At 43.8% G+C, this 18769-nt stretch overlaps 1 protein-coding gene across 1 annotated transcript; it reads left to right on the top strand.

The window, feature by feature from the left end:
- Positions 1–457: 457 nt before the first annotated feature.
- On the top strand, positions 458–10204 carry APOL6 (apolipoprotein L6). The gene is made up of 5 exons (XM_063115631.1): positions 458–536; positions 4313–4419; positions 5444–5540; positions 7660–8494; positions 10106–10204. Exons 2-5 carry the CDS (start codon positions 4356–4358, stop codon positions 10202–10204), a joined length of 1095 nt encoding a protein of 364 aa, XP_062971701.1. The 5' UTR covers positions 458–536; positions 4313–4355.
- Positions 10205–18769: the final 8565 nt, after the last annotated feature.

The following is an 18769-nucleotide window of genomic DNA, read 5'->3' as shown; positions in this document are numbered from 1 at the left end:
ATGGGGGATTGAAGCCAAGGGCCACTGAGTAGGCTGCTCACAGTGACACACTCTCAGTGGTCTACTGGACTTCAGTGTCCTTGCAGGGCAGTCAGCACCCATTACACCCTAGGAGGGGGGAGGGGAGACTTGGGCCTTCTGACTGATGCTGTTCTCCCACTTGCTGTGATCTGTTAAGGAAAGAAGCAAAAAAAGAAAATGAAAGCACAAGCCATTTCCCAGCAAGCCCATGTCTTTCTGGAAGAGTCTGAGTGACCAGGGGGGTGGAGGTGGGGCATTGGCTTTCCATGCAGCCAGCAGTTAAGCCAAGCCCCAGTTTTACAATCCCGGTTTTGAATCCTAGTTTTGCAATCTCTGCTCAGAAGCAGCCCACGGAGACTCGGGCCTTTCCCCTACTCTTCCAGTCTGTCCTTGTGCAGCCCAGAGGCTCACAGCCCCCTGCCAGACCAGAGGCCCTCGGAGAGGTGAAGACAGAGCTGCAGGGTCCTCTTCTCCTCGGGACCTGAGGCCACCCGTGACACCTTCGTGGAGAAAAGGTAGGACAGCAGGCAGAGGAGGGGGACTGTTGCTGAGACCCCTGAAGGACAGTGCCCAAGAGGTTGGCTCCAAGCACTTGGTTCGGGAAAAAGAGCTGTTGTCAGGGCCACCAGAGTCAAAATCCCAGCCAGTTACTAGTTTTGTGAGCTTGGGAAGGGTCTGAAACTTCACTTCTTATGGGTTAAAGCAGGTAGGACTCTCTCCTTCAAGGGGCCAGCTGGGACTTCAATGAAAACAAGATTAAGAATGTGATGTGACTACCCTGTTTGCACCCACCCCACCCCCTGCTGTGATCTGAAGGCCCTAGATGGAGAAGGGTCTGTCCTTGGAATGCAGGAGACCTCTTGGCCACAGGGCTTTCCCGGAAGTTCTATATAGGAGTGATTTAAGGGCATTGTCCTTGTAGAAAAAAAGATGTTGGGTAAGATGTCTCCAAACTGCAAAGCCAACCACATGTTTCCTAGACTGTGGGTTTATTTGGAGTACGTTGGGGAAGCGGGTGGAGGAGCTGGTGATAAGGACTAGAGAGATTATCTCAAAGCTCTGTGTTCGGCATAAGCACTTTTCTTACATAGGTTAAATGTTTAAGGGAGTTGGTTGTCAGGGTAAAGGGGCCGTTGAGAATACAGTGGAGAATATGGTTGGACAATACGTTGGAGAACAGAGGCTCCCCAAGCGGGCACAGAGACTGTTAAGCATATCGTATAAGCTCTCGAATGAAAACTGTGTTCCAGATCCTCCCCGCATTCCATCCCTCTCCCAACATAATGTCCTTTTGCATCCATGGAGAGAAGGTCAGTAGGGAGAGGATGGGACCTGCTGAGACCAAAGAGCTCTCTGCTGTCACCTCTGCCCTTCATCCTATAGGACAGCTACGAAAAAGTGGGGGAGTATCAGAGGTGCAGGTCAAGACTGGGGTTCTAGACCAGGGTTTCTCATCCTCAGCACCATGGATAATCCTTTGTTATGGCAGCTGTTCTGTGCATTGCAGGATGTTTAGCAGCATCCTGGGCCTGTACCCACTGCGTGCCAGTAGCAGTGCTCCCCTCGCCCCCTCTAGTCGTGACAACCAAAACATGTCTGCAGACATTAGCAACATTTGCTGGCAGCAAACTCGTGCCTGACCGGGATCTGCTGCTCCAGCTCCACACCAGCTGGACTCACACTTCGGCTTTCCCACTTACCAACTGTGTGACACTGGCTTCCCTGTGCCTCAGTTTCCTCATCTGTACAATGAGGGTAACATTAGCATCCATCTTACAGGGTCATTGCGAGGATCACAGGACTATAAAGTAGGTAAATGCACGTCTGGCACAAGTAAGCACAAAAAGGTGCCTCATCTTACAGGTGGTGGGTGCCCTGGTGCCAAACCTCCCAAGCCCAGCTTTGCATACCAGTGAGGAGAAAGCTTTTTTATCTTTGATGCATTAATTCTACCTCAAAGACTATCCCAAAGAAAGAACCAAGCATGTGGACAAACATCTATAGGAAGATTTTAATAAAAAATTATTTACAAAAGCAAAATTTAAAAAAAACTGAAAACAACCCAAAGATTCAACAGCAGGGGGGTGAGGGGTATTAAATATATAATGATAGTCCATATAACACAATGATACACAGCCTTTAGATATCCTGTTTGAAACTATTTAATAATATGGGGAACTACTATAACACAATGTTAAGTGACAAAAATCTACACAAAACTATATGAACAGCATAAGTCTAAATTTTATTTGTAAAGTAAAATGTCAGCACTGGTTATCTCTGTGTGGTGAGAGTACAGGTGAATTTTATGTTTTATTTCTAAAATTTCTACAATAAACCTGCATTTATTTAAACAATTAGAAAACTGAGAGTTATAAGAATCTGTGTCCCTTCAAAATACATATGGGAGATTTATTTTTATCTTATTTTTATTTTGGGGGGCAGCTGGCCGGTCCTGGGATCTGAACCCTTGACCTTGGTGACCACGCTATAAGCAACTGAGCCAACTGGCCGGCCCAGGATATTTTTCCTATGTTTTTAGAAGTAGAAAGGGGAGAGGATGAGGAAAGAGAAGACGACCATGAAAGAGAAAGTGTATCTAGAAACGATCATTTTTGCCATAAGCTTCTAGGACCAATTACCAAATACAGGGGAAGAGAGGAAAGGGGATATATTAGCTTCCTGTGGCTGCTATAACAAAGTGCCACAACGGAGTGGCTACTACAGCAGCAGACGTTTATTCTCTCCCAGTTCTGGAGGCTAGATGTCCAAAATCCGGGTGTCACCAGGACCACGCCCCCCCAAAGGCAAAAGGGAGGAGTCCTTTCTCACCTTTTCCAGCTTCTGGTGGCTTCTGACAGCACAGCTGCAACCTCTGCCTCTGTCTTCCCTGGGTCTTTCTGTGTCATCTCCTCTTCTTGTAAGGACATTGGTCATTGGATTTGGGGCCCACCCTACACCTAAAACTTAAGCTGATTTTATCTGGAGATCCTTAACCAATTTTATCTGCAAAGACCCTGTTTCCACATAAGGTCACATTCTGAGGTTCCAGGTGGACGTGAATTTTGTGGGTGCAGTATTCAAACCACCTCACGGGACAGTCTTTAGAATTGTTTGTCACAGGCAAGCACATGGCCGAAAGTATTGACGCAAGAAGTATCAAAGCGGGGTTGGCCTGTTGGCTCGGTTGGTTAGGGCACAGTGCTGATAACACCAGGGTCCGGGGTTCAGCTCCCCGCACTGGCCAGCCACCAAAAAAAGAAAAAAGAATCAAAGGAATAGAGTGAAAAGCAAGCTTTCCCCCATACCTGACCCTCAATCCGTTCAGTGTACAAGATTCTTGTCTATGCAATCACATATACCTTCTTTGTGCCCTTTTACCTCCACCACTGTCTGTGGGGATCCTGCCACATCTGTCCGTACGGGTCTGCCTTGCCTGGTTTAATGGCTGCATGCTATTTCATTGTCTGATGAGCCACAGCGCATTTAACCAGTCCAGTTGAAATGGAAAACTGGTTGGCTTTTAGACTTTTCTTTTTCTTTTTCTTTTTCTTTTTTACTATGAATGATGCTACAATTCTTCTTTTCTGTATTTGCTGCTACGCTTTTTTTTAGTTTTTATTCTGAGATAATTGTAGATTCACATGCAGTTTGTAATAAATAATACAGACAGACCCCATATACGCACTACCCAGTTTCCCCAGTGGGGACATCTCGTATAGCTGTAGTACAATATCATAACCAGGAAACTGACTGACACAAACCACTGACCTTGTTCAGACTTCCACCAGTTTTGTGTGCACTCGTTTGTGTGTGTGTGTGCAGGCACACATTTAGTTATCTGCGATTTTTCTCACGAGTAGACTTGTGTGACCACCACTAGTGAAGACACACACTGTCCCACCATAAGGATCCCCCTTTCAGCCACCGCCACTTTCCAGCCTCTTAGGGTTTTGCACATCCTTTTAGTTTCAGCTTTTTTTTTAAGTCACTGTTTCAGAAGTCTCTCTAGTAAGAAGATATAGTTGGGGGTTGCTTTCTGACCCAATCTGAGAGTTCTTTTCTTTTAATGGAGTATTTTTATACAAACTATAATTATGAAAAATGCAGAAACCACTGCTCCTTGACACTAATTGAGCTAGGCGTTTTACTAGCTATTTCACAGATAAGGAAAGGGAAACTGAGTTAAATGATTCAAAATCACAGAAGTGGTAAGTGATAGAGCGGGGCTTTGAATCCACTTTACCTTGCTGTCTCCACACTAATGAAAGGCCTCTTTTCTCCTTGGAAGCTCAAACGTCTCTTCCCAGCCAGGGCACCCTTTCATTCTCAACATGGAGAAGAGTCAAGACACCTTTTTGAACATTATGACAACCGAGATATCTCCACCCTGCCAAGGTAGGCTGCGTCCCTCCCTCCCAGCCATTCCCACTGGTGCTAGAGCAGAATCCAGTGATGTCTTTGTAAGAGAAGACAGGAAGCAAAATGACCCAGCTATTTAAAAACACAAGGAAACACATTAGTTTAGATGAACTAATCAGTGGTTATAGGGATCAGAATTGACTGGGAGGGGCTACAAGGAAATCTGTTTTACATCTTGATCTGGGTGGTTTTATATCTTGACTTGGGCAGAAACAATTAAAAATCATTTTCCCTCTAGCCTTCTGAGTTCTCAGCTGGAACCCCTGTAACACAAGACAGATCAACAAGAGAAAAACAAGCAGAAGTTTATTAACATGTAAATCTTTTCTGTACATGGGAGACACCCAGGAATCAGTAATCTTCAAAGAGGTGGCCTAGAGCTCCAGCTTGCATAGCATCTTCAACAAAGAACAATACAATTTTAGAGAAGTGACAAGACAAAGGAAAAGGGACTAAGTCTGCAGGGGTGGCAAATTGTGGGAAGACCAATAAATGGGGAACTAATGGTAGGTAAAGGCTAGTTAGTGAGTTTGTGGAATAGATTCTTCTGGTGCTGATAAGGGTCTAAAGTTGTTTTCAGTGATGAAACTTTGTCCTTCTTGGTAGAGAGGAGAGGAGGGACACCTTTACCTATGTAATTGATGTCCCACTTTTAGACAAAAGGGGGAGGACACAGAACTTTTCTTTTATGCACTTCTTCTCAGTAGCCTTTAAGGTCAAAATAGTCCTTATGCCAAAGTGGCATATTTGGGGTTGGCATATTCTGCTACCCGCCAGCATCAACGTCAGAATTTATTGAGCTGAGTACTTCAATTTGTGCACTTATAGTATGTAAGCTACACCTCCATATAAAATTTAAAAATTATAGTTTGACAATATTTAGTACATTACAAGTGTTCCATTATTATTTTGATTCCGCATAATCTAAAATCCCTGTACACTTGAATTTTATATGTTTCATGGTAAGTGTAGTAACCTTATTTTTCATATTTTCAACCAGAAAATCATTTGACTCTTGGGGACATGGATTTGGTGCCACAGAGGATCCTGCACAACCAGGCAGCAAAAGAACGGGAGGCCAGTGTTGGTTTGCAAAGGTAACACAAAGAGCTTGGTCCCTGGGGGAAGAGCTGGTTCTGTTGAATTGCAGCAGGTACCCTCACAATAAGGAATAAATGTGCTCAGTAGCACTAGCTGTGAAGTGGGCCTTGTCTTCCCATTGGTCTCAATTATGCATATGGAGATATGTCCCTCTAGGGAAAAGAAATATTCCACAGGGCTGAACTAGAGCAAGTCAAGATTTAGTCAGGCGCATGGCGTTGGGCTATAGGACTCTAAGGACATGAATTGCCCCACTCTGGGGCCTCTTCTCTGTGGGTCCCATGAAGGTAGGAACTCAGCCTTTTTGGCTGATGCATCACTACGGAAGCCCTTTAGTGTTAACAGATTAATTAATTTAAGCGCAATTATTAGTTAATCAGCAGATGTAGCACCACTAGCCTCCAGCACAATGTGGGCAAGCAACAAACATTTGCTTACGGAGTAGGTTAATTGAACTATACGTGCAGTATCTCATGGGACGAGATTACAGTCTTAACCTAAGCCAGGAGACATCGCCACCTCATACAGAGGTACTTGGGCAGCGATGTCCACATCTGAGATGTTTGGTTTAATTAAGAAACACACGAAAGCAGGCTTCCGTTAGCTATTAACCAAGCTAAAAACAAACTTCACAGTTAATACACGACGGCGCTGTTGATCTTTGTAGCTTCATGTCTGAGTATTTGCTGTTTCTCTTTGTGCTTACACACCTCAAGGAAACAGAGCTCAGCGGGGCTAGACTGTGACATCTGTAAAGTATGGGGTTTTTCAGCAAGGTCACTCTCCTTGCCTTCATCCTGCCCCTTCCCCACTGCAAGCCCCTTAGTGACTTTCTGCACTGTTAATTGATTCCCATCGCTGATTAGCTGATAAGTGGCCCTAAATTTATTAATTCATTAACACTAAAGGGTTTCCTTGGTGCTGTCTTTGGTTTCTAACTTTTTCCACTGAGGAATTGTGTGTGTGTGTGTGTGTGTGTGTGTGTGTGTGTGTAGAGAGAGATTTATTAAAGATAAACATATTTACACATCTACATACATTTCCATGAGGAAGTCTTGGCATCAACTGACCGATAAGAGGAAGAGCAGAAAGTCCTCAGTCTTGGGGTTCTGAGCCCCACCCAAAGCTCCACCTCTACCTCACGCGTCCCTTTCAGAGAGTCCCTTCTCCTCTTTGGGCTTCATGTCCCTCCACTGAGAAGTAAAGGTGGTGGCTTTCCTTTACTCTGACCCTCTGCTCTGGGCCAGGACGTCTGTGTCATGCTCAGGCCTCCTCAGCTTGCCTTGAAGGAAATGCACCGATGGCACATTCTGCAAGAAACTGCCCGGAGGAGCAGGCTTTGCTCTTACCTGCTGCTGCTCTCCCATGAAATCCAAACTCAACCTGGCTGACAAAGATCCCTCAATACTTTGTCCTGCGAGGTGATGGGGGAAGAGAAGCCTGGGTCTCTTGTCCCATCTGCTTTGGGAATCAGGTAAAGCTGGCCCAGGGAAAGGAACACATGCAGAGCATGAGTAATAATTTATCTTGACCCTCTCGATGTGCAACTCCTGATAGAAGCAAAGGCACAGCCACAGGAGCCAAACTCAAGGTCATGGAGGTGGAGGATGTGTTATACACATGGCCCCTCTTGCCTCTGACTCATCCCTACAGGTGTAGGGCTCCCAACCCCCACCCGACACCCGGTCTCCTCCTTCTACCTTTTCTAGATCTCTCCCTCCGTTGGTCCCAAGTCCTTTGTCTTGAGCAGAATCTTAGCATTTCCCCCCTGCCCCTCCCCCATGCCAGTGCCGTAGTTTCTCTGGACAAGGCTGAAAACGTTTCTCGAGACTAAGCTGCCTTCCCCAGCTCTTTAGCCAAGGCTAAGGTTACTTCCCTCTGTCCCTCCAGATGCTCCTCTTCCATGTTTCTTCCCTTCATGGAACCAGTAGCTTTCTGCGAAGGTTGAATTTCTCAATGACACTCTGGGACTTCTCAGGGGACTTTTTAGGGAGATGCAGGGAGGATTCGAAGTCAGGAGTGGCAAGAACATCCAGAAGCCACATGGGGCTGATGAAGAGTTGGGGCTTCCCACCCGGGAGGTCAAAGCAAAATCTTTACTTCACTCTCCCCCAGGGACGAGGATGACATTTCTCTGTGTGGAGATGCAGAGCTACCAGATGGAGATCTGTCAGCCGAAGAAAAAATATTTCTGGAGGAGTTTCCCAGATTGAAACAGGATCTGGAAGTGAACATTAGAAAGCTCCATGCCCTTGCAGACCACATGGACACAACCCACAAAACATTCACCAAGACCAACGTAGTGGCCAACTCTGTCACCGTCTTCTCTGGAGTTATGAGTGTCCTAGGTTTAGCCCTAGCTCCAGTAACAGCAGGAGGAAGCCTGGTGCTCTCGGCTGCTGGTCAAAGTTTAGGGACAGCAGCTGGGGTCACCAATATCATGACCAGTGTATGGGAGCACTTTCACAATAAAAAAGCCCGAGCTCAGGCCAGCAGCCTAGTGCCCACCCTTGACCAAGAGGTCAGGGTGGCTGGAGGAAAGGAAGCATCCTATGTCATAGCTGCCAGTCAGATTGCCTATAATTGTGGAAGCACCATCAGGGATGTCAAGAAAAACATCCGTGCCTTTCGGACAGCCAGGGCCCACCCGCACTTGGCCAAAGCTGCCAAGCGTCTCCTGACCACTGGCCAAGTCTCGGCCCGAAGGAGCAGGCAGGTGCAAAAGGCCTTTGAGGGTACAACACTGGTGATGACCAAAAATGCTCGCATGCTGGGAGGTGCGATGGCCGCCTTCTCCCTTGGCCAGGACTTGGCTGCTCTCTGGAAGGACTGGAAGCAACTGCAGGAGGGAGCAAGAACAGAGTCTGCAGAAGAGCTGAGGTCCCAGGCGGGGAAGCTGGAAAGGAAGCTCGCAAAGCTGACCCAACTCCACGAGAACCTGCAGCAGAAGGTGAGGTTGTGATTGATCTCTTGAGAGGCCTGGGGTTAGGGGAGGCCATAGCTGAGGCCTATGGGAACCAAGGTTTACCAGAAGGGGTAAAGGGAGCCCGTGTGAGTGCAAGTGTATGTGTGTGAAGTTTTCATGTTCTTCGGGATATGGGCATATTGTGACCCTGGTGATCCATATAGAGTCAAGAATACCTTGAAGATGAGGGTGCTTGTCCTGGAGAAACCTGCTCATGCCTTCTGTTTCTCCCTTGATATTCTTTAAGGCCCACATGCTGGGAAAGTCTTTCCAGTTTTACAAAAGAGGACACTGAGTCAAAGGGAGTGTAAGGGTCTGAACTGTGACTCCACAAATTCATATATTGAAGCTCTAAGCCCTAATTTTGGAGATGGGGGCTTTAGGAGGTAATTCAGATTGAATAAAGTCAACCCTAGGGGTGGGGCCCTAATTCAATGAGGTTGATCTTCTTATAAGGGGAAAGAAAACACTCCTCCCCTTCCCCTCTCCCACTCACACACAGAGGAAAGGCCATGTGAGAAAGGCCATGCAAGAAGGCTCCCGTCTGCATGCTGGGAAGAGAGCCCTCACCAGGAACAGAATGGGCCAGCACCCTGATCTGGGACTTCCAGAATCTAGAACTGTGAGAAAATAAATTTCTGTTGTTTAAGCCACCCAATCTGTAGTATTTTGTTATAGTAGCCTGAGGTGACTAAGATAGGGAGGTTATGTCACTTTCTTTCCACCTACTGAAGATTCTACATTTGGTTCTATAAAACATAGTGACAATACACAGATTAACAGGAGAAAAGGTACACAACATGCAAGAGCACGGAAGCCACACGAATATGAAACTCAAAGAAGAGCGAGATGACTAAAGCTTAAATAGCTACAGAAAGAAACAGGGGCCTCTGGGGGGGGAGGTGGGGACACAGCCATGGAGGGTGAGAGAGGAAGCACATGGTGGGCAAAAGTTGGCTTATTATACAGATAAAGACTCAGGCAACAGCTCTTAGGAGAACAGCTCAAAGAAGAGGTGAAAGTTCCGTCTGGGGGTGGTGTCTTGGGCATGGAGACTTTCAGTCTCTTCTCCTGCCATATGAGTTAATCTTCTCTGGTTAATGTAGATCCCAGGGAGGGGACCCAAGACCATTGCATTCCTTCTAGAGGAACTTCCCTTCATTGGATAAGGGGACTTCAGAGAAAGCACCTCTCTGTGCTTTGGAAGGGAAGGGGAGTGGGCAGAGGGTCAGAGAGGGACCTTGGTTGTGAGGCTTATTTCTGAGGCCTTTCAATCTCCTTTGTTCAAAGCACTCAGCATGCCAAAGTGCCATATTTGGGGGTATCATTTTCTGAGCCCCAACACTGTTACACTGGGCTTTGGGTTTCAACATAGGAATGGTGGGGGGGGAGGGACACAAACCTTCGGACCAGAGCACCCAGTTCTCCAAGCAATGGAGTGGTAGACTCAGGATGACAAGCCCAAGAAGCCTGACTCCTGAGCTGGGCTTTTATCTACTTCACAGTGCTGCCCTGAGACATCAGAGCTTCCCCGTCATTAGTATTTTTGGTGTTTTATTTGTTTGGTTGGTTTTCTTTTTTTTTTTTTTTTAACAGAAACTCTTGCAAGAAAATAGGCCTATGAGCTCATCTTTGGAGGTGGCCACAGAGACTCAGCCTGAGCCCCCAGCCAGACATGAGAAAGCAGGATCCTAAGTGACAGGTGAGGATGAAGGCAAGCTGAGCCCAGGGGACTCTGGGCAGAATAAAAAGGGACCAGGGTGAGGCCAAGCAAAACCAGCAGAGGAGATGCCTGGAGACCCCCTAACTGGGAGGTCCAAGTGGGTCCGCTGGACTTGGGAGGGATGAGTCACCTAAGAGGGCATTGTCAGCCCTTGCTGGTGAGTTTCAAGGTCAACCTGCTCCCGTCCCCATCACCACCCTCGTTCCTTCACTCTACCTCATCCCGTCTGCTGCTCCAGTGCCCCACTCACTTGCTGCATGCACAGTCATGCATTGTTGCTAGATGAGTATTTTTTATGCCAGCTTCTGTAGCAAGGGAAGGGATTTTGTGTTCTCTCTTCCCTATCAACTCACCTTCTTTTTGCCTCTCTGCCTCCCCAACCCTGGCAGTAATTGCTGGCTCAGATCCTGGGTTTGCACACAAAAGGATGTCACAGGAACCTGCTCAACCAGATTCCAGCAGGAAGGAGAGAGGCCCAGGAACCCCTCTGTGTCCCCCTCAACACAAGTCCTTGGAGCTCCTTCAGGACCTCGGAACCTGTAGGAGTTCTGGTAGCCTGGTTCGCCCATCTGAAACTGTTTTCTTTTCTTTTCTATGTTTTAGCTGCTATTTTGAAAGTAAGGCATACACATTAAGTACAATTTCTTTTTAAATTCAGGAAAGTAAAAAATAGGAGGAAGAAATAACACACCAACCAGGAGTGATGACTGTTGGTGTTTGGCATAGAATTTTCTTTCTCTGCTCCTCTTGCTTTGGGTGCTGTAGTGCTGGCTTTACATAGTTGTCATTAAGAGACTGCCTGCTGGGGACCCTCCCTCAAGTCTGCATTATAAAATATATATGTTTCTGCAATGCACTGAGTTTTCTCTCTCTTTAATTCCCAATTTCATCATCTGCCTACAGATCTATAACTTTCCATTTTGCTGTTTTCACTTAGCAGTATTTTCCATTTGATGCTTTTCTTCCTTTTCATAAGCATTGTTTTTTTATGTTGCAAAATATTCTCTTGACCATATGTACAGTCTTTTAATTAGACAAAGCTTAGTCATCACTCTTTCTGTTTTAAGTGTCCAAAACCAACTCAAACTGGCTTACACAAGAAAAAGAATTTGTTGGCACACATACTTAACAAGCTTAGGGGAACAGTGGGTTTCAGGTATGTCTGGATCCAGAGGGTAAAAACGTCATCGGGCATCTGTCTTTCCATCTTGCAAAAAGGCATTCGCCACACAGCACCCCCAGGTAGGCTCCCACCTTGGAGCTGCAGAGCGGGAAGGGGTGGGGGGTGGGGGGGCGGCAAAAGCCCAGGATCCACTCTGATTGGTCAGGACCAGGTCACACATTTTTGCCTGCTGCGGTTGCTATGGGAGCTGCGTGGCATGAGAGGAGAAACGAGATAGAAAATGGAAAGCAATGAATGGTACGCTATTTGCCCCCCTCGTGAACATTTTCAATTTTTTTATGACGTATAGTGATAAAATGAACATCTGTGTGCCAGATGCTTTTTGCATGATTATTAGAATTCTTTCCGTAAAACAGAGTCCTCAAATTGGGACAGCTAGGAGAAAGCAGAACAACCCTCTACAGGGAAAGGAGGACTTTTCTCCCCACCTTAGAAACGTATATCATAAAACTTTGGAAAAGATTTAAAAAGTGCCGGGGAAAGACAGCCGCCATCAGCGTGCTGGGACGGGGCCCTCTGGTCTTTGCCTCGTGATCTGGACGTTGTGACCAGCTGTAGTCCTGCACCTATGCCATCCGTTGTCTGCTTTTGTTGTTCTCTTTTCCTTGTTCTTAGAAGTTTTTCATAAGCATAACTATGAACATATAAAAAAACTTTTTTTTTTTTTTTTTTTTAGTGTTTGAAAATACTTGAGTGTATGAGCATCCTTAAAGTTCTGAATAAACATTATCAATAATAAAACCTGGCACAAAATAGTCACTGAGTTTGGGGGGGTTTTTTGTGCAATGGTTGGGAGGAAAAAATAATAAGAGAATGCACTTATTTGCTGCGTCCCATTTCTGAGTTTTGGTTTCCTCAGCTGCAGAAAGGGAGTAACCTGCATAAAACCCAGGGCTCCATTTGGGCCGGGACTTACAGTGCCTCATTCCCAGAAACAGCAGTCTGGGAGAAAAATACCCTAGAAAGAAATTCAAATCCATACTAAAGCTCTTGGGGGCAGGAGAGGTTCATTCTCCCTTTTTCTTTCCTTCTTTCTCTCTCCCTTTTTTTTTTTTTTTTTTTTTTTTTGGTAGCTGGCCAGTACAGGGATGGAACCCTGGACCCTGGTGTTATCATCACCACGCTCCAACCAACTGATTCCTTCTTTACCTACTTCTCTCATTCTCAAGCTCTCCCCCATGCAGGGCAGAAGCTCTCGAACACACGCTTCCTCTTCCCCCATCTCCAGCCCCTTACAGTGATTCCTGACTCACAACCCAAGCAGCAATTCTGCCCTCTCTGCGCGGTGCCTTCCCCCCACGCTGCTTTCCCTGCCATGTCCTACTTTTCTGAAGCATGCCCTCCTGAACCGCCTAGAATTCTTGTGAACAAATGCGTTCACCTCTTTATATCCTCTCACCAGCTAGATCTTCGCACTCCTTGCCAAGAGAAACCCATTAACTATCCATGCCACCCCAGGCAACCTAGCCCCCACCCCTGTCCTCCCCCCTTCTGGGTTGAGTGGGCTCTTCATGGCCTCTCTGAGGCGGTGCAGGCCCTGCCTCTGTGGCCAGTCAAGCCAGGAGTCCACCGACAGTTCTGAGATGCAATCTAGGCTTCAGAAAGGGGAGGCAGGTACACCACGTTCACACCTCCCCGGGGGCAAGGAGCTGCGAGGTACCCCTTGAAACCACAACCCACACAGCACAAGGCTTTTCCAAAAGCATTGAGCCTTCTACAGTGCCCGGTGAATCTGTCCCACCCATGCTGAGGTCCGCGACAGCAGCAAACATGGCCAGCGGTCCTGCTCATGACCTTCCTTCCCGTACAAAAAGCAAATTAGGGATCGCGAGCACCAAGCTGAATACCCGGGCTGGCAGGGGAGGAAGGAGGATCCCTCATCAGGTTTGAGAACCCGCCATTGTGCAGATCCACCAGCACCTGACTGGCTGGGGGGTCCTTAAGGGGCTGAAGGACCTTCATGTGTCAATCAGGCATCCCCAGGTCACTATCAACAATCATGAGCTTCAGGTGGCCCTTGATTTTGTGATGAAATGCAAGCTGTTCTCAGCTATACATTACACTCATTTGGGCCTAAAATCTAACTCACAACAGAGAGGAAATGGCAAGGCCATTGTGTGCTAGTCAATTCTCAACGGTACATTCAAAGAAATAGCTGTCTGGAGGGAAGTCTATCTGGAAGCAATTTGAGCCTTTTCTCGGCCTCTCAAAAAAAAAAGAAAAAGGTGTGTGTCAGGTGGGAGAGGGGGAGGATGGGAGTGTATTCTTTCTGTTGTTAATTTTTCTTTTATATATATATTTTATTTTCTAAATTATTTATAATTATATCAAAAGCAAGGATGCATCTCACATCTCTTCACACCTCATGGCAGAATGCCCTGTAAGTACTCGGGGTGCAGAAGGTATCTGAGCATATTGATTTTTTATCCACTTTACTGAGGTGTGATTGGCATACAAAAAGCTGGAGGTATTTGAGTACCCACCTTGCTGTGCTTGGAAATAAGTATACACCCGTGAAACCACCAGACCATCATCACATCATCAACACTATAAACTTACCCACCACCTCCAAAAGTTTTCTTCCATCCCCTTTGTTTCTTTTTTTTTTTTTCCTTTTGTTGTAAGAATGCTTAATATAAGATCTACCTTCTCAGCAAGTTTTTAAGGGTACAATATGGTATTATTAATCATAGGCCTTATATTGTACAATAGATCTCCAGATATTTTTTTTGCATAACTGAAACTTTATACTCTTTTCCTAACACCTGCCCCATTTCTCCCCGCTCCCTGCCCCTGGCAACCACCATCCTACTCTCTGCGTCTATGTGTTTGACTATTTTAGATTCCATGTATAAGTGAGATCATGTGGTATTTTTTCTTTCTGTGCTGGCTTATCTCACTTAGCATAACGTCCTCCATGATCATCCATGTTACTGCAAATGGCAATATTTTCTTCTTTTTTTTTTTTATTTTCAAAAAAGATGACCGGTAAGTGGATCTTAACCCTTGACTTAGTGTTGTCAGCACCACGTTCTCCCAAGTGAGCAACCGGCCATCCCTATATGGGATCTGAACCCGTGGCCTTGGTGTTATTAGCACCACACTCTCCCGAGTGAGCCACAGGCCAGCCCAATATTTTCTTTGTTTTAAAGCTGAATATTATTTCGTTGTACATATACACCACATTTTTTTATCCATTCTCCCATCGATGGACATTTAGGTCGTTTCATATCTTGGCTACTGTGAATAATTCTGCAATAAACATGGGAGTGCAGATACTTTCTGAGATGAAGATTTCAGTTTCTTTGGATATATATGCTGAAGTAGGATTGCTGGATCAAATGGTAATAATATTTTTAATTTTCTGTGGACTCTGTAATGATTTTCATAGTGGCTGCACCAATTTGCACTTTTCACCAACATCATAGAAGGATTCCAATTCTTCCACATCCTCACCAGCTTTCATCGTCTCTTGTGGTTTTTTTTTTTTTTTTTTTTTTTTTTTGATAATAGCCATCCTGACAGGTGTGAGGTGATGTCTCATTGTGATTTTGATTCGCACTTCCCAAATGATTAGTGATGTTGAACACCTTTTCATATACTTGTTGGCCATTTCTATGTCATCTTTGGAAAAATGTCTATTCAGGTCCTTTGCCCATTTAAAAAATCAGTTTATTTGTTCTTTTGCTGTTGAGCTTTGGATCTCTTATATATTTTGTATATTAATCCATTATCAGGCATATGATCTGCAAATATTTTCTCCTGTTCCTTAGATTGTCTTTTCAGTTTGTTAATTGTTTCTTTTGCTGTACAGAAGCTTTTTAGTTTGATGTAACCCCATGTGTCTATTTTTGTTTTTGTTACTGGTACTTTGATGTCACATCCAAGAAATCATTGACCAGTCCATCTAGAAGTTTTCATTAGGTTTTCATCTACAAGTTGTATTGTTTCAGGTTCTATGTTTAAGTCTTTAGTCCATTTTGAGGTTTTTTTGTGTGTTACATGTGTGATAAGGGTCCGATTTTATTCTTTTGCATGAGGATATCCAATTTTCTCAGCACCATTTATTAAAGAGACTATCCTTTCCCTATTTGTATATTCTTGGCACCCTTGTCAAAGATCAGTTGACCATATATGTGTGGATCTATTTCTGGGCTCTCTATTCTGTTTCATTGTCCTATATGCCTATTTTTATGTCAGCACCATACAGTTTTGATTACTGTAGCTTTGTAATATGTTTTTAATTCAGGGCATATGATACCTCCTGTTTTGTTCTTCTCGCTCAAAATTTCTTTGGATATTCAGTTTCTTTTGTGGTTCCAGATGAATTTTAGAATTGTTCCTTCTATTTTTGTAAAAACTGCATTTGGGATTTTGGTAGGGATTGTATTCAATCTATAGGTCACTTTGGGAAGTATGGACATTTTAACAATATTCTTCCAGTCTGTGAACACGGGATGTCAGCCATTTATTTGTGTCTTTCTTAATTTCTTTTGTCAACATTTTGTAGCTTTCAATTTAGAAGTCTTTCACTTCCTTGGTTAAGTTTATTCTTAACCACTTTATTCTTTTTGATGCTATTGTAAATGGAAATGTTTTTTAATTTCCTTTTTGAGATAGGTCATTGTTAGTGTATAGAAACATAACTTATTTCATATGTTGATTTTGTATCCGATGAATTTACTAAATTTGCTTCTTAGTTCTAACAGGTTTTTTGTTCTTGTTTTTGGTTTTTTGTAGAATCTTTAGGGTTTTCTACATATGAGATTATGCCATCTTCAAACAGAGATAATTTTACTTCTTCCTTTCTGATTCAGATGCTTTCTATTACTTTTTCTTGCCTAATTTCTCTAATTTAAGTACTATGTTGAATGGGAGACGTGAGTGGGCATCCTTGCTTAGAGGGAAAGCTTTCGGCTTTTCATCTTTGAGTATGATGTTAGCTGTGGGCTTATAAATGGCCTTTATTGTGTTGAGGTAAGTTTCCTTGATATCCAGTCTGTTGGGAGTTTTTATTAAGAAGAGATGTTGAATTTTTTCAAGTGCTTTTTCTGCATCTCTTGAGATCATCATGTAACTTTTACCTTTTATTCTGTTAATGTGGTGTATCGCATTGATTGATTTGTGTGTGCTGAACCATCCTTGCATTGCAGGGATAAATCCTACTTGGTCATAGTGTATGATTCTTTTAATATCCTGTTGTATTCAGTTTGTTAGTATTTTGTCTAGGATTTTTGCAACGATGTTCACCAGGGATATTGGCCTGTAGTTTTCTTTCCTTGAGGTATGTTTGTCTGATTTCATCAGGGTGATGCTGATGGAATGAGTTCGGAAGTGTTCCCTCTTCTTCTATTGTTTGGAAGAGTTTAAGAAGCATGGTATGAATTCTTCTTTAAATGTTTGGTAGAATTCACCTGTGAAGCCATCTGGTCCTGGGGCTTTCTTTGTTGGGAGTTTTTGGATTACCCCTTCAATCTCCATATATGTTATTGATTTGTTCAGGCTTCCTATTTCTTCTTGATTCAGTTTTGGTAGATTGTATGTATCTAGGAATTTCTCTATTTCTTCTAATTTATACAATTTGTTGACATATAATTGTTCATGGTCTCTTATGATCCTTTTTATTTCTGTGGGATCAGTTGTATTGTCTCTTTCTTTTCTGATTTTTATTTATTTGCATTTTCTCTCTTTTTTCTTAGTCTAGTTAAGGGCTTGCCAATTTTGTTTATCTTTTCAAAAAAAAAAAAAAGAACAACTCTTAGTTTTGTCAATTTTAAAAATAGTTTTCCTATTCTCTATTTCCTTTATTTCTGATTTAATCTTTATCATTTCCTTTCATCTGCTAGTTTGGGGTTCAATTTGTTCTTCTTTTTCTAGTTACACCTTGAGGTGCAAAGTTAGGTTGTTTATTTGAGATATTTCTTCTTTATTAATGTAGACATATAGTGCTATAAACTTCCCTCTTAGTACTGCTTTTGCTTCATCCCAGAAGTTTTGGTATGTTATGTTTTTATTTTTGCTTGTCCCAAGATATATTCTAATTTCATTTTTATTTCTTCTTTGGTCCAATAGTTGTTCGAGTGTGTTATTTACTTTCCATGTATTTATAAACTTTCCCATTTTCTTTCTATTATAGATTTCTAGTTTAATTCCATTGTGATCAGAAAAGATACTTGAAATGATTTCAATCTTTTTAACTTTACTAAGACTTGTTTTCTGACCTACTGTGTAATCTATCTTGGTAAATGTCCTGTGTGCACTTGAGAAGAATGAGTATTCTGCTGCTATGAGGTGGAATGTTCTATATATATATCTGTTAGGTCCACTTGGTCTATAGCGTTGTTCAGTTCTGCTATTCCCTTGTTGATTTTCTGTCTGGATTACTTACACATTATAGAGGGATGGGTAGTAAAGTATCTTACTATTATGGTGTTGATGTCTAGTTAGTTGTTTTGATACTGGGTGCATGTATATTTATGAGTGTTATATATTTCTGTTGAATTGACCCTTTTAACATTATGTAATGTCCTTCTTTGTCATTTGTGGCAGTTTTTGACAAAGTTTATTTTGTCTGATATAAGCATAGCCACCCCTGCTCTCTTTAGGTTACCATTTGCATGGAATATCTTTCCCCACCCCTTCACTTTCAGCCTATGTGTGTCCTTAAATCTAAGGTGAGTCTCTTGTAGATAGTATATAATTGGGTCTTGTTGTTTTGTTGTTTGTTTGTTTTATCCATTCAGCTACTCTGTATCTTTTTTTTTCTAACCCATTCATGGATAATACTGTGTCATGGATAATACTGTGCCCCTCGCTACAGAAATCAGATGCTTGTTCCCAGCCTCTCTGATGCAGAGTCTGCCAAACACATGCATATACACTAGACTCCAGATCACAAGGCCCATCCAGAATCTATTCTTGGGACAGTGGAAGTGGCTACATCCCGTCTCCAGATCCAACAGTAGCAGATGATCCAGGAGTATGCTCAGCTCTGATGACATTGGTTCTGCCATCCGGGGTGTCTGGCCCCATGGTGCCTAAGCCACTTTTCAGTGTGATGTTGGGTGTTGTTCCCGGGCCTGTTGTTTCTGGATACAGACTGTATACAGACCCATTTTCCTTCTCCCCTAGAACGCCTCTGAGCTCCCTAACATTCTTCATACATTGCTTTCCTGACTCAGCTGTTTGGGTTCAGTGGTGTGATTAGCTGCTAGGAATGCTGACTGGCTCAGAAATGGTATTGGCTCATATAAGTGAAAAGTCCAGGGGTGGCTCTGCTTCAGGTGTGACTGGTTCTAGATGCTCCGTCATATATTAGCAGGACTCCTTCTCGCTCTCCCTCTCAGGTCTGCAT

Source organism: Cynocephalus volans, chromosome 12 (assembly GCF_027409185.1).
Source record: "Cynocephalus volans isolate mCynVol1 chromosome 12, mCynVol1.pri, whole genome shotgun sequence".
Taxonomy (NCBI): domain Eukaryota; kingdom Metazoa; phylum Chordata; class Mammalia; order Dermoptera; family Cynocephalidae; genus Cynocephalus; species Cynocephalus volans.
This window is presented reverse-complemented; position numbering and strand designations above follow the sequence as displayed.

Coding starts and splice junctions, on each gene's coding strand:
- APOL6 (XM_063115631.1), top strand. CDS start 4,356: ATGGAGAAGAGTCAAGACACCTTTTTGAACATTATGACAACCGAGATA. Junction 4,420..5,443: donor GATATCTCCACCCTGCCAAG/GTAGGCTGCGTC, acceptor ATTTTCAACCAG/AAAATCATTTGACTCTTGGG. Junction 8,495..10,105: donor ACGAGAACCTGCAGCAGAAG/GTGAGGTTGTGA, acceptor TTTTTTTAACAG/AAACTCTTGCAAGAAAATAG.